This window comes from Trichosurus vulpecula, chromosome 1, assembly GCF_011100635.1.
Source record: "Trichosurus vulpecula isolate mTriVul1 chromosome 1, mTriVul1.pri, whole genome shotgun sequence".
NCBI classification, from domain to species: domain Eukaryota; kingdom Metazoa; phylum Chordata; class Mammalia; order Diprotodontia; family Phalangeridae; genus Trichosurus; species Trichosurus vulpecula.
Genome location: NC_050573.1, coordinates 98,700,952 through 98,713,724, shown reverse-complemented (window position 1 = coordinate 98,713,724; position 12,773 = coordinate 98,700,952). Strand labels below are relative to the sequence as shown.

General features: G+C 36.3%; 1 protein-coding gene across 1 annotated transcript in view; it reads left to right on the top strand.

The window, feature by feature from the left end:
• Positions 1–12,773, top strand: part of KHDRBS3 (KH RNA binding domain containing, signal transduction associated 3) — a 273,510-nt gene that overhangs the window by 240,117 nt on the left and 20,620 nt on the right. Inside the window, exon 7 of the mRNA XM_036748646.1 lies at positions 1,245–1,327. Coding sequence (XP_036604541.1) covers positions 1,245–1,327 — 83 coding nt within the window. The remainder of the gene's footprint in view (positions 1–1,244; positions 1,328–12,773) is intronic.

Genomic DNA, 12,773 nt, shown 5'->3' with positions numbered 1-12,773 from the left:
ATTAGCTGGGTCCTCTAGTGGCTTTTCCAATTTTTTAAGCTCTCACAACATCCCATAGCCCATGAGGATGAAGATAAAAACAGAAAGTGGCTTTATCCCCAGACCCAGGTTTGCTTGGGAATCCATGCACTCATGGACAGACGTAGTGGAGAAAATGCCCTCTCCTCCTTCCCCAAGCTTAGAATCATCCTTATACTTTTTGGCCAGAAGGAAGAAGAGACCTGTTTCACATGTCCTTTGGTATTACACATTTAGTTACAGTTGAGCAGCCGTTTAAAAGGCTTTTCTTGACCATAATGTAAGCAGTCATCAAACAGTCATGATATACCTGTACCACATGCTCTGACTGAGGGACAGAGGACCCCCCCCCCAATTCCCTCCTTCCTGTTACATGTTTTCATGGATTTCCAGAGGGAGGCTCAACTCCCCTAACAGGGTTGCCGATAGAGTCTTTTGACCTTGTACCCAGGACAGGGAACATTGGCCAGTCCCCCAATACACAATATAACTGTGAAAGGCAGGTGCTGAAATAGAAAGATCCCTGAACTTCTAATCAGGAGATCCCTGAACTAAGGGATGTTACTTCAATTCCCAGTCTTGATAATGGCTGTTTGACCCTAAAGAAGTCACTTTACCACTTCTGAGCCTCTTGTACAGAAAGTGCTTTGGAAACCATAAAAATGTATAAATGGGAGCTGCTGTTATTTTGAGATTTTTGTTCTCATGCCAATCAGAATCGAATATGTAATAACAGGCTCTAAAATAAACATAGAATTTAATCTTTGCAAAACTAATCAGTTCATTATTTTATCCAATAATTTTTTGGGGGGGATTCAATGTAAAAGTCTTCATTCAAATTCAATTATATACTCCAATATGTAAAACCTGTCTTTTATTTATAATCATTATACATACTCTTGATAGTATCCCTTTGCTGAAGTGATGCCCGAAGACTTTTGACTTAGATAATTCCAAACAGTAAGATAGCCTTGGGAACTGAGAAATTGATAAATTAATAAATACTAAATAATGACCCACAGTTTCTTAAATTTAATTGTATTTGGTAAACTTCTTAGGTTCAAAATCCTACCTGATTACTTTATGGAGATGCTTTTTGAGTCCTATTTATTTTAATAAATATTCAATGAGAGCCAAGGCATTTTGTTTTATTACATGTCTTTTTCCTCCAGGATTTTATTGCGTTAGAATTTTTATCCATGCTTTTCCTGTAATATTTTTTTCAGGAGTACGATGATGGATATGGCACTGCTTATGATGAGCAAAGTTATGACTCCTATGATAACAGCTATAGTACCCCAGCACAAAGGTAAAGACCCATCCTTACTTACTCTTCCTGAAACTGAGTACTGTCCAAACAACATTTTTGTCAAACATGAGGAATAAAGTAACAATCAAACCACAGCATATTTAACTAGACCACCAATCTTAGAATTATGATTCCTATATGCTATTCTCTATAAAATGGAAGTAGTTAAGCTTGTCCTCCCTCTTTTCACTTTTTTAAAGTATACCAATCAGTCATCAGTCATTCAACAAAGATTTATTAAGTGTTTACAATATGCCAGGCACTTTTGTAAGGAAAGGCAGTAACAATCCCTGCCCATAGCTCGATCATAGAAGGTACAGAGGGGGGAGTAAATTGGAAGAGCCCTGGAAAGGTAGAAAGGATCCCGCTTGTGAAGAGCTTTAAATACCCAACAAAGGATTTATATTTGGTTCTAGAGGCAACAAGGAGACACTGAAATTTGTTAAGTAGGGAAGGGACATGGCCAGATTTACTCTTTAAGCAAATCACTGGTAGCTGAGGAAAGAATGGATTGGAGTGAAGAGAAATTTGAGTCAAGAAGAATAATCACAAGTCTATTGCAATAGTCCACACAAGAAGTGATGAAGGTCGATGATAGGATGGTGGCTATGTCAGGGAAGAGAGGGAGATATATAGGAGAGATAACTGTAAAAGTTGAAATGAAAGGATTTGATAACAGATTGGATATGCTGGGGGAATTCAAAGTAGGAGTCAAAACTCACATCTAAGTTTTGAGCCTGGGTAACTGAGAGCATGGTGGTGCCCTCAAATAGGAATTCAGAAGCAGGGATGATTTCCAGAGGAAAAGTAATAGCTAGTTTTGTTCTGTTGAGTTTGAGATGCCTATAAGAACATCCAGTTCAAAATGTCTAATGAGCAATTGATGATTCAGAACTGGAGTTCAAGAAAGAGACTAAACTAGATAGATAAATCTGGAAATCATCTGCATAGAGAATCCATGGGAACTGATAAGATCACCAAATAAGAGAATATGTCAAGATTTAACAATTTACTGGAAGTCTTTAAGTAGAAGTTGGATGTTTGTATCGGGTATATAGGTGAAAAGGAATTTGTGCCTCTACTAAGGGTTTGACTAAATGACTTCTGAGATTTCTTTCAACTCTAAGTCAGTTTTTATTCAATGATCCCTCAAGTCAGTCAGTAAACATTCACTAAGTATCTACTATGTGCCGAGTGCCGTGCTAAGTCCCCAGGACACAAAGAAGGTACAGGGACAGCTCCTATTCTCAAGGAGCTTACAGTCTTATGGTGTAGACAACATGCAAACAACTATGTACAAATAGGCTATTTATAGGCTATATTAGAGATATTCCACAAAGGAAAAGCACTAGAATTATGGGTGACTGATTCCAAATGACATGGAAAAGTCTTATCAAAATTAATCTGAACCTAAAATACAACACATGGTAATAAGTGGCATACTGGATAGTGCCGGGCCTAGAATCAGGAAGACCCAAGTTCAAATCCAGCTTCATTCACTTCCTAGCAGTGTGATCCTGGGCAAGTCACTTAACCTTTTTTGCCTTACTTTCCTTATCTGTAAAATGATCTGGAGAAGAAAATGGCAAACCACTCCACAATCTTTGCCAAGAAAATCTTATATGGGGTCATGAAGAGTCAAACACAACTGGAATGACTGAACAACAATCAAAATATAAAAACACCCCCTGGGAAGCTCTGCTACTCTGGTGATATTCTGAACTTTCATCAGATGATCATGTGGGCTGGTGAAAATGTTAATGAAATGTTTTGATAAAATGTATGTACAGCATTCCCCTTATCTATCATTTTAATTAATTTTTAGTTTAAAAAAAAGAAATACTGGTCATTTGGCATGGCCTACCCTTGTTTAAGCCATTCTGGCTCTTAGTGATCACTGCTTCCTTAAGATTGCTAGCCATCTCTTTCATAATACATTCTAGAATTTTGTCAGGAATCACAGGCTTATAATTTGCAGGTTCTTTTCTCTTCCCTTTTTTTTTTTGAAAACAAGGACATAAACTTATTACTCAAGTAAAATACTTGACTTCTTGTTGTCCCTCGTATACAACGCTCCCATTTCCCTACTCTCTTTCCCAGGCCTGGAATACTCTCCTCAGCTCCACCTATTGGCTTCCCAGCTTTCCTTCTTCAAGTCTTAGTTCAAATTCTGTCTTCTGCAGAAAATCTTTCTGGGTTCATCTCCTCCCTCAGCCTCCCATCTCTCAATTCTCATGCCTTCCTTCTGAGATTACCTTTCATCTACTCCAAATAAGCGCGCACGCACGCGCACACACACACACACACACACACACATATGTAATATGCAGTTGTTTGTATCTCATTTCCTATTAGAATTCAAGCACCTCGAGGGCAAAGATAGTTTTGCTTTGGCCTCTTTTTAGATTCCGAGCATTTATCATAGTACCTGAAAAATATGAACACTTTATGTTGACTGACTGAAATTATCTCCTAAATTAACAACAATCTCATAATTGTCATATTTCGTTGTCTTTTCTCAGTCTCCATCCTTCTTAATCTGCCTTGCTGCATGTAGGTAGCATTGTTGGCCACTCTCTCCTCTTACAAGCTCTCCTCTCTGGGTTTTTAATGATAATGTTCTCTCTTCCTCTTTCTCCCTGACTTACCACTCTTCAGTCTCCTTTGCTGGATCATAGTCTACATTATGATATCCCTTAGCTGTGCTTGTTCCTTTGATTTTGTCCTAAATTTTCTTCACTTCTTAGCTCCCATGGTTTTAATTATCATCTCCATGCATATAATAATAATAACTGATATTTATGCAGCACTGAAAATTTGCAAAGAGCTTTTACATGCATTATCTTAGATGATTCACAGATATACGTATCTAGCCTTGGACTTTCCCTTGAGCTTTAGTCCTGCATCCCAAATTAGACTTTACAAACTGGCTATCTTGAAGACCTCTCAAACTTAACCTGTCCAAACCTGAATTCATTATCATTTCCTCTTCTCCAAACCTTCTCGCTTTCAAAATTTCCTTATGGGGCAGCTAGGTGGTGCAGTGAGTAGAGCACCGGCCCTAGAGTCAGGAGTACCTGAGTTCAAATCTGGCCTCAGACACTTAACACATGTACTAGATGTGTGATCTTGGGCAAGTCACTTAACCCCAATTGCCCTGCCTTCCCCCTTGTAAAACAAAAAAAAGACACATACAAAATTTCCTTATGCCTTCCCAAAGCAACACCAGCACCCTAAGTTCATAGACTCATTGTTTTCCTCCACCCTTCACTCATCCTTATTTTACATCCGTAGTCACTTGCCAAATCTTGCTGTTTAAACCTGTGCAAAATTTCTCATATTATACCCATTCTCTCCACTCACAGCTACAATCTTAGTTCAGGCTCTCAGGAACTCCAGCCTATGTTGTTGCACTGGCCTCCTAAATGTTATCCTTTTCCTCAAGTCTTTCTTCACCCTAATTCATCCCTCTTCCACATAGCTACCAAAGTAGTTTTCCTTACATACATCTCTAACCCTATTATTCCCTTACTCGTGCAACTCCTGTTGCTCCCAGCTACCTCAAGGATAAAATAATAAACTCTCATAGTTTTAAAATCCTTCATGACCCAACCCCAACCTGACTTTCCAGCCTAGATAAATATTACTCTCCCACTCTGTAATCTAGTCATATTGGCCTTCATTTTGTGCCTCACAGATGACTCTCCATCTCCTGTCTGTGGACTTTATAGTAACCATTCTCCCATTTCTTATGCACTCTGAACCTTGCCTGGAAGGCATTCTCTCATCTTCTACTCAGAATCCCTTTCTTCTTTCTAGATGCTTCTAAAGCACTGCCTTCTACAGGAATATTTTTACTTGATTCCCCAAACTGGGGAAAATTTAATTAGTTTGTATTTATCTGCATATACTCATGTGTATACTTGTCTTCCCCATTAATATGTAAGCTCCTTGTGAGAAAGGATTATTTCATTCTTTATATTTATATCTCTAGGTCTTGTACAATGACATATTGATTGATTGATACTTTCCTTTGTAGTCCAAAGATCATTTTCCTTAGAGCAGAAAATAAAAGAATTGAATAGCTCTGACTTTGTAGTCAGTTATCATCATCATTTCTGCCTCAAGCAAAAGTTCTCTTCTTTTCTGACCATCGTCTTTCTCCCAATAGAGTTTTTAAAAAATTAAAATTTAAAAACAAAACCTTTTTGTTATCAATACCTTTCTTTGACTGCCTCTGCTCATTGTGAGCTTTAGTAGTCCTGGCATCATTCTTATCTTACCATGCCAAACTGAACCAGGAAAAAAAATGTAAACAATGACCATAACAATACAAATGGAAACTGACTGGTATGAAAATAGAATGACAAAACTCAGCCTTGATGAAGAAATATTCCACTATTAGAATGCAATATTTCCCTCCCTAGCAGAGATGGGGAACTGTTGGAGTAAGATGTTGCATATACCAAGAAAATTGGTTGGTGTGTTGGTTAGTTTTGCTGAACTGCTTTTCTTTTATTCTCTTTTTTAAAAAGTTTTTTTTTAATTCCTATGAAAATAAAAAGGCAACGAAAATTTTTTTTAAAGTTTCAAGGTCTTTATGTGGACTGTGTTTTTTAGTGGGAGGGAGAAGGTACTGTCTTATAAACATGGAAAGTTAGAACTGGAAGTGATGTTAGAAATCATTTAGTCTAGGACCCTCCTTTTATATTTGAGGGAGTTTAGATTTATTATGGTGACTTGCTTGACTTATTCAAGATCATAGAGCTGGAACTAGAACCCAGGTTTCTTGCCCTTTCACTGTCATACCCTTTCCATTCACCATGATATATAGAAATCAGAAATAAAGAGTTAGTATGCAAAATGACCTAAAGAAGATAGAGTGACCCTAGGGTTCTTAAATCTTATAAAGTAAGCTTCTATTTTTGTATCATGTCCTTTTCCAAATATATCTCACCCCCACCCCCCGCCTATCAAGCAAACTATCCTGTATAACAAAGATTAAAAAAGAAAAAAAAACAGAAGCAATTCAGTCAAACAAACCAACACATCATCTGAACCTGACTGTCTACGTAATATTTAACAGCCCTACTCCTCCACCTAGGCATCAAAGGTACATACGGCATAGCAATACCTGAGTTTAAAACCTGCCTCAGACAGCTGTATGACCCTGGGCAACTTATCCATTGTCAGCCTCAATTTCCTTATCTATAAAATGGGATTAGTAACATTACCTACCTTACAGGGGTGTTGTGAGCATCAAATGAGTTAGCATGTAAAATGCTTTGCAAATCTTGTAGCTCTATGTAAACATTAATCAGCTATTATCTTGGCCAAAAAAAGGAGGGGAAAAAGGAACATTTTTTCTACTATTCCTGAGGGCCAAGTTTGGCCATTGTAAGTCTTTCCATTCTTTCAAGATTCTTTATAGTCATCATTTCTTACAGTACAGATATATCCCATTACATTTATGTGCCCCAGCATCTCATTTGTTACTTTTTTGTTGCTCTGAAAACTGCTTTTATAAACATTTTCATGTAAGAGAACCTTTCTTTCTTTGACTTTTTGGGAGTGTGTATGCCTAGCAGTGAAGGTATGGATTAAGCCAAAAGGTATAGACTTTTTATTTGCTTCCTTAACATAATTCCCAATTTTGTTTCAAAATGATTAGACTAGTTCACAACTCCACTAATAGTATTTTAGTATGCTTGTCTTCTCCAAATACCTACATCCAGTCAGTCAAACAACACTTACTAAATATATTGCCAAGTACTGCACTAGGTACTTGCAATACCAAGATATAAATGAAGAAGGTTCTTACCCTCATGTTGTTCATATTGTATTATACAGCATGAGATCTGTATGCATGTAACTATGTACAAATAAATACAAAGTAGTTTTGTCGGAGGGGCCATCTTACTTCTTGATAGCCATTGTTTACTTTTACGGTTATATGGTTCAGTTCATTTTGCATCAGTCCATAAAAGACTTTCCATGTTCCTCAGAGGTCTTCATACTCATCACTTTTTTGTAGAAGCCATTAGCTATTTCCATCTTTGTCATTTTTGTCAATTTGGTGGATATGAAGAAGCTCCTCAGAATTGTTTTGACTTGCATTTCTTTTGTTATTAGTGAGTTAGAGCAGACTTTCCTCTAGTTATTAATTGTTTTCAAGAAGGAAGGGGAAAATACTTTAAGAAACCCTTTGGCCCAAATCTTTCCTTTAGTAAATTTCAGCACATTATAACTTAAGCTGAGGGCAGTATAGGAAATTGAATACCAAAAACAGTAGCACAGTAAGGTATGACATTAGATTTAATTTATCACATTTGAAAATTTCCTATAATTAGTTTTAAACTCATCAAGATTTATTTCATTTTAAATGAACTTGCTTCTGAAACTAGTTTTCTAAATGTTTTTAGAGAACTGGGGGCTACTTTCCCCTAATTGTAAATTATCAACAGTAAAGTTAAATTGAACTAGTCATATAACAAGGGTAAGGAATAACCAGTGGACAACCCATGTACTCCTTTTCTGTCCACACACAGTAGTAGACCCCTTCTAGAGTTAATAGTTAATAAGCATTTATTTAGTGCCTTATGCTAGTCACTGTGCTAAGTTCTGGGGTTGCCAAGAAAGGCAAGATAGTTGCTATTCAAGTTCCTCTGCCAATGCACTTTCATATTTTGTGTTTGAATGAATCTAAAAATCTTTGAATACTTTCACTTAACTTTGCAAAAGCCTTCTGGTTTCAGTGGAAGCCAAGTGTTTAGATCTGTGAGCACTATTTTAAAAACTGGGAAAATATACCACTTAATAGTCCTAGTTTCCAGTTAAAAGTAGCATGTAACAAATCATCTTGTTCTGCACAGCCCCACATAGAAGTAGGAGGATGAAGTCTCGAAATTTGAAGAGCTTCTGAGGGTTTGCAATTGTTTGACTTTCAAATTAGAAGCCAAAGGATTAAACTACATAAAATAGAAATTAAGATTATTCAAATTTTTAGCAAGTAAGAGAATTTGAGGAAGAAAAAAAGCAAAAGAATCTTTATCGTCACTTTGGGAAATTGCAATATCTGTAACAATACATAGCAAAGTTAATTTAAGCCTATAATCAGAATAGGATGGAAATGATCAAGTTCTGATCATTCTTGGTACTTTTTCAATGCACAGTGTATGGAAAGCAAAAAGATTAAAATGGTTGTTATGCTATGCCATGTGTTTTATTCTACTGGCAGCTTTAGCATTATTTTATTATTAACTACTTCTTGAAAGCTGCCTTTTGTAAGTGTAAAAATCATACTGGATTCTGATGTAGGGAATTGTGATCTCTTGTTTAAGTCAAAATGTTTAAATTGGTCAAGTTATTTTCGAGGGTTTTAACATCAGTGGTGACTTCTTGTGCTTTTAAAATAAAATCACAATGTCCCATTTATATTGAACCTAAAGGTTTATTATAATTGAAAGTGCTTTCCAAACAACAGCCTTATTAAGAGTCTAAATTAGCATTCCCATTTTATGTGCACACTGAGGTTCAGAGAAGTTCGTTAAAGTACTTGACCCTAATAACACGCTTAATAGATATCGGAGCCTGGATCTGGATCTAGGTTTCTCCTAATTCCAAGTCAGCGCCACATCATTTCACCTCTATGAGTTATTATAATATATCAAAAAGTTCTTTGTTAACATCCATCAAACAAGGATTTTTTTTTTAAAACAGGCCTGCCTTTCTGATTTGCAGCTATGTTTACCCATATTCAGTGCTTTCAAGAATGTTTTTTGAAAATAAATTTTGTTTCACCTGATCAGGCAAGGCTGATCAGACAACTCCCTAACATTAGCAGCTCTGATGCTTCTTTACAAATGTTAGTGCTGTGTGGAGATCAGCAGCCCACAATAATTGGTTTGACTAAAAGCTTCTGTCAGAATGGCTATCATAACTGCTCCTGTGCTTTAATTTTCTCCAAATTTTTTTGAGCAAGAAACTCAGAAATATTGATTAGAGCTTTTTAATTTTAGAACTGAAGTAATTTTATCAAGAAAATCCTTGTAATTAAGATATCCTATTATAGAAAGATAAGGAAAAATATTTCACTAAGGTTTATATCAAGATTTTTCCTTCATCAAATGTTCTGCACTGTTATGTACAAGGTACTGGGCTAGGTGCTGAGGGGACACGACACATTACAAACTAAACATGCATTGCCCACAAGAATTTTGTGTTCACAGATTGAAATATATTTATTTTAAAAAGAGTATTAATTTCCCTACAAGCATTACATTGGAATTATAGCCTTGCCTCTTTTACCAGTTGGAATCTTCATGCATGATCTACACAAGTGTTTAGGAAGACAGTAATAGGGCAAAGGCAAGTGAGTACTAATAAATCAATTGCCACTGTCAGTTCCCTATTTAATGTTCTCTAGAATACATGAGATTTATCACTAAGGAATTGTAGAATAATGGTAGTATATGGAAACAAAGTCCACCAGGGATGTGTACTACATCATTTGGATTTAGCGCTGCCATCTGCTTAATAGCATCAGGATGACTACAGAGGTACTTATGATCAGCCATTCATAGCAGTGACAGATGCTGCCGAGAGTTAACATGCCAAGGAAAGAGGTTTGTTACCAAAATGCAGATTGTGTGACAAGGTTGCAGAAAAGAGGATTTTTTTTTTACCTGTCCAACAGCTAAAGGGGTTTTTTCCCCTTTTCTTTCAAGGCCCTATGTTTAAAATGTGTTTGTTGAACCACAGATATATGTTCTTTTCTCTATCAAACTTCAGATTATTTCTAATTATAAGATACCACCAAAAATGTTGGTTTAGACATTTGTCTTTATGGTCTTATCTTCCAAACAGAATGGAAATAACATTTATGCAATTCCTGACCCTTTCAAAGTACTTCTTGGCTGGATCCATAATAATGGAACCTGTGAGGGCCTTCACTGAGTAATAAGTAATAATTGACTCAATGAAATCTCACCAAGTTAATTAGCATAGTTTGATGTTCCAGTATACAAATAACTTTTTAAAATATAGTATTACTGAGTGTTTGTTTAGCTTGGCAATATAATTCATAACTTAGAACAGAAAGGGACCTTAGAGGTCATCTAGCCAAACTCCATCATTTTACAGATAAAACTGAGGCTTAGGGAGGTGGTCTCACAGTTAATGAATAGCAGAGCTAGGCTTTGGAACCCAGGTCCTCTGATTCCAAATCCAGCAGTTTTTTACTGCCTCTGAGGAGCAGGAAGATAACTAGACTTGGGCCCAGGGTTTGATTCCCTCTGCTACCATTCGTTGTCTCTCTGATGAATAGCAATGTCATTTAACTTCTCTTTGGTATGCTTATTTCATCACAAGGCATAACTTCATAGATTGTCTTTAAGAAAATGTTTTTAAACTATAATGTGTTATAAGAATACAGGCATTTATTACCTTGAAGTAATTTTTTAAAATGTTTAAAGGGAGAAAAATGGAAGGAAAGGGATCCAGATCTGGGGTCAGGAAGCTGGACTTGATCTTCAGCTCTGACACTAAGGAGTTTTATGACATTGGACAAACCTCTTTGCCTCTCAGACTCAATTTTCACATCTCAAATGGGATTAATGCTGTCATACTACTTATTTTACATTACTTGAGGAGAAAGTTCCATGTAAAACCTAAATCTTGCCATGTAGTTGTGAGTTAATCACTAAAATAGATCCTTATTTTAATGGATTTATGATCACATATGTGTGGATTTGCTTTCAATTAATATTCATTAATCATCTACTGTATAGCTGGTACTGTTCTAGGCTCTGCTCATACAAAGTCAGAGATGAAATAGCCCTCTAAAGAACTTACATTCAATGAGTAGGAGACAATTTGAACATATACAAAGATTAAGTAATGCAGTAAAACAAAGTAATTTCACAGGGTATGGGGAGAACACTGTGACTAGGAGGATCAGTTGAGCTTTGAAGGGAGTAGCTAGAAAGACTGTGACACTGGGAGATAGGGGTGATAGGGAATAGTATTGCAGGCATATGAAGAGCCTTTGGAAATATACAGAGGTGGGAGATAGAATGTTATTTATGGAAAAGAGTAAGATTGCCAGTTTGATAGGACTATAGAGTAAAAGAAATGCAAAATCAGTCTAGAAAGAAAAAATTGGGAAGGCCTTTAAGAAGTAAAGGAGAGGAATTTGTATTTTTCCTAGAGATAAATATGGAGTCACTAAAGCTTCTTTATGAGAAGATTGATATGGTCACATCTGTATTTCAAGAATATCAAGTTGGTAGCTTTGTGAAACTGAATTGGATACAGGGAAACCAGGAAGGAGGCTCTTGAATAATCCATTTCAGAGTAAAGTGGTTTCACTAGCACAGGTCATAGCTCCTATATGCCTTCTTATCTTATGGGATTTTCACTGGGATAGTCTATAAATCCTTCTCAGAACAGTGGATCTCAAAAGGTTGGGCCTGACACTTTAATAGATCATCATATTCATTAGATGTCACAAAATTTTTAATGTTATATTATTAAAGATAAAATATATACCCTAACATTAACACACGTGAATATTACACAAAATGAAAAGACATGGAGGGGACTGTGATGGGTGCTGGAATTACCCTCATTCTCAAATAACTCAACAAATATAGTTTCCCTTTATAAAGAAGAGAAACTTACATATACTCAAGTCTCTAATTTCTTATAACAAAGGATGCTGCAAAAAAATGTTTAGGAACCACTGTGGTGAGAATATACCCAATATACTGGAAGCCTTCCTTTGCTTCTTATAATATCTCTAATGTACCGTTATGACATTCCACCTATAAATCTATTGTCTCTGATTCTCACTACATAGAATTACAGAACCACAGTATTTGATAATAAAAAGAATATCTAGTCCACCCATATGTCAGAGGAGTCCCTACTAGAATGTATGAAAATATACCAATCTCCCTAGAGGTAAAACCCATCACCTCTTGAAATAGCCCATTACCCTTTTGAATGGCTTTATTTGTGAGGAAGTGGGTATTTTGAGTTTTTTCCCCTCTAATGTGTATCCTAAATTTATTGTTGTTCAGTTATTTTTTTACTCCTGTCTGACTCTTTGTGACCCCATTTGGTGCTTTCTTGGCAAATATACTAGAGTGGTTTGCCATTTCCTTCTCCTGCTTATTTCACAAATGAGGAAACAGAGGCAAACATATTTAAATAACTTGCCTAGTATCACACAGCTAGTAAGTGTCTGAGGCTAGATTTAAACTCAGAAAGATGAGTCTTCCTGACTTCAGGCTGGCTTCTCTATCCATTGCACTACCTAGCTGCCCATCCTATGTTTGCCTCATTGCATCTTTACTCATTTGCTCCTGGTTTTGCTCTCTGGGGCAAATCTAATCTTACTTCCATATGATAGCCCTTCATATACTTGAAAATAGTTATCATGTCA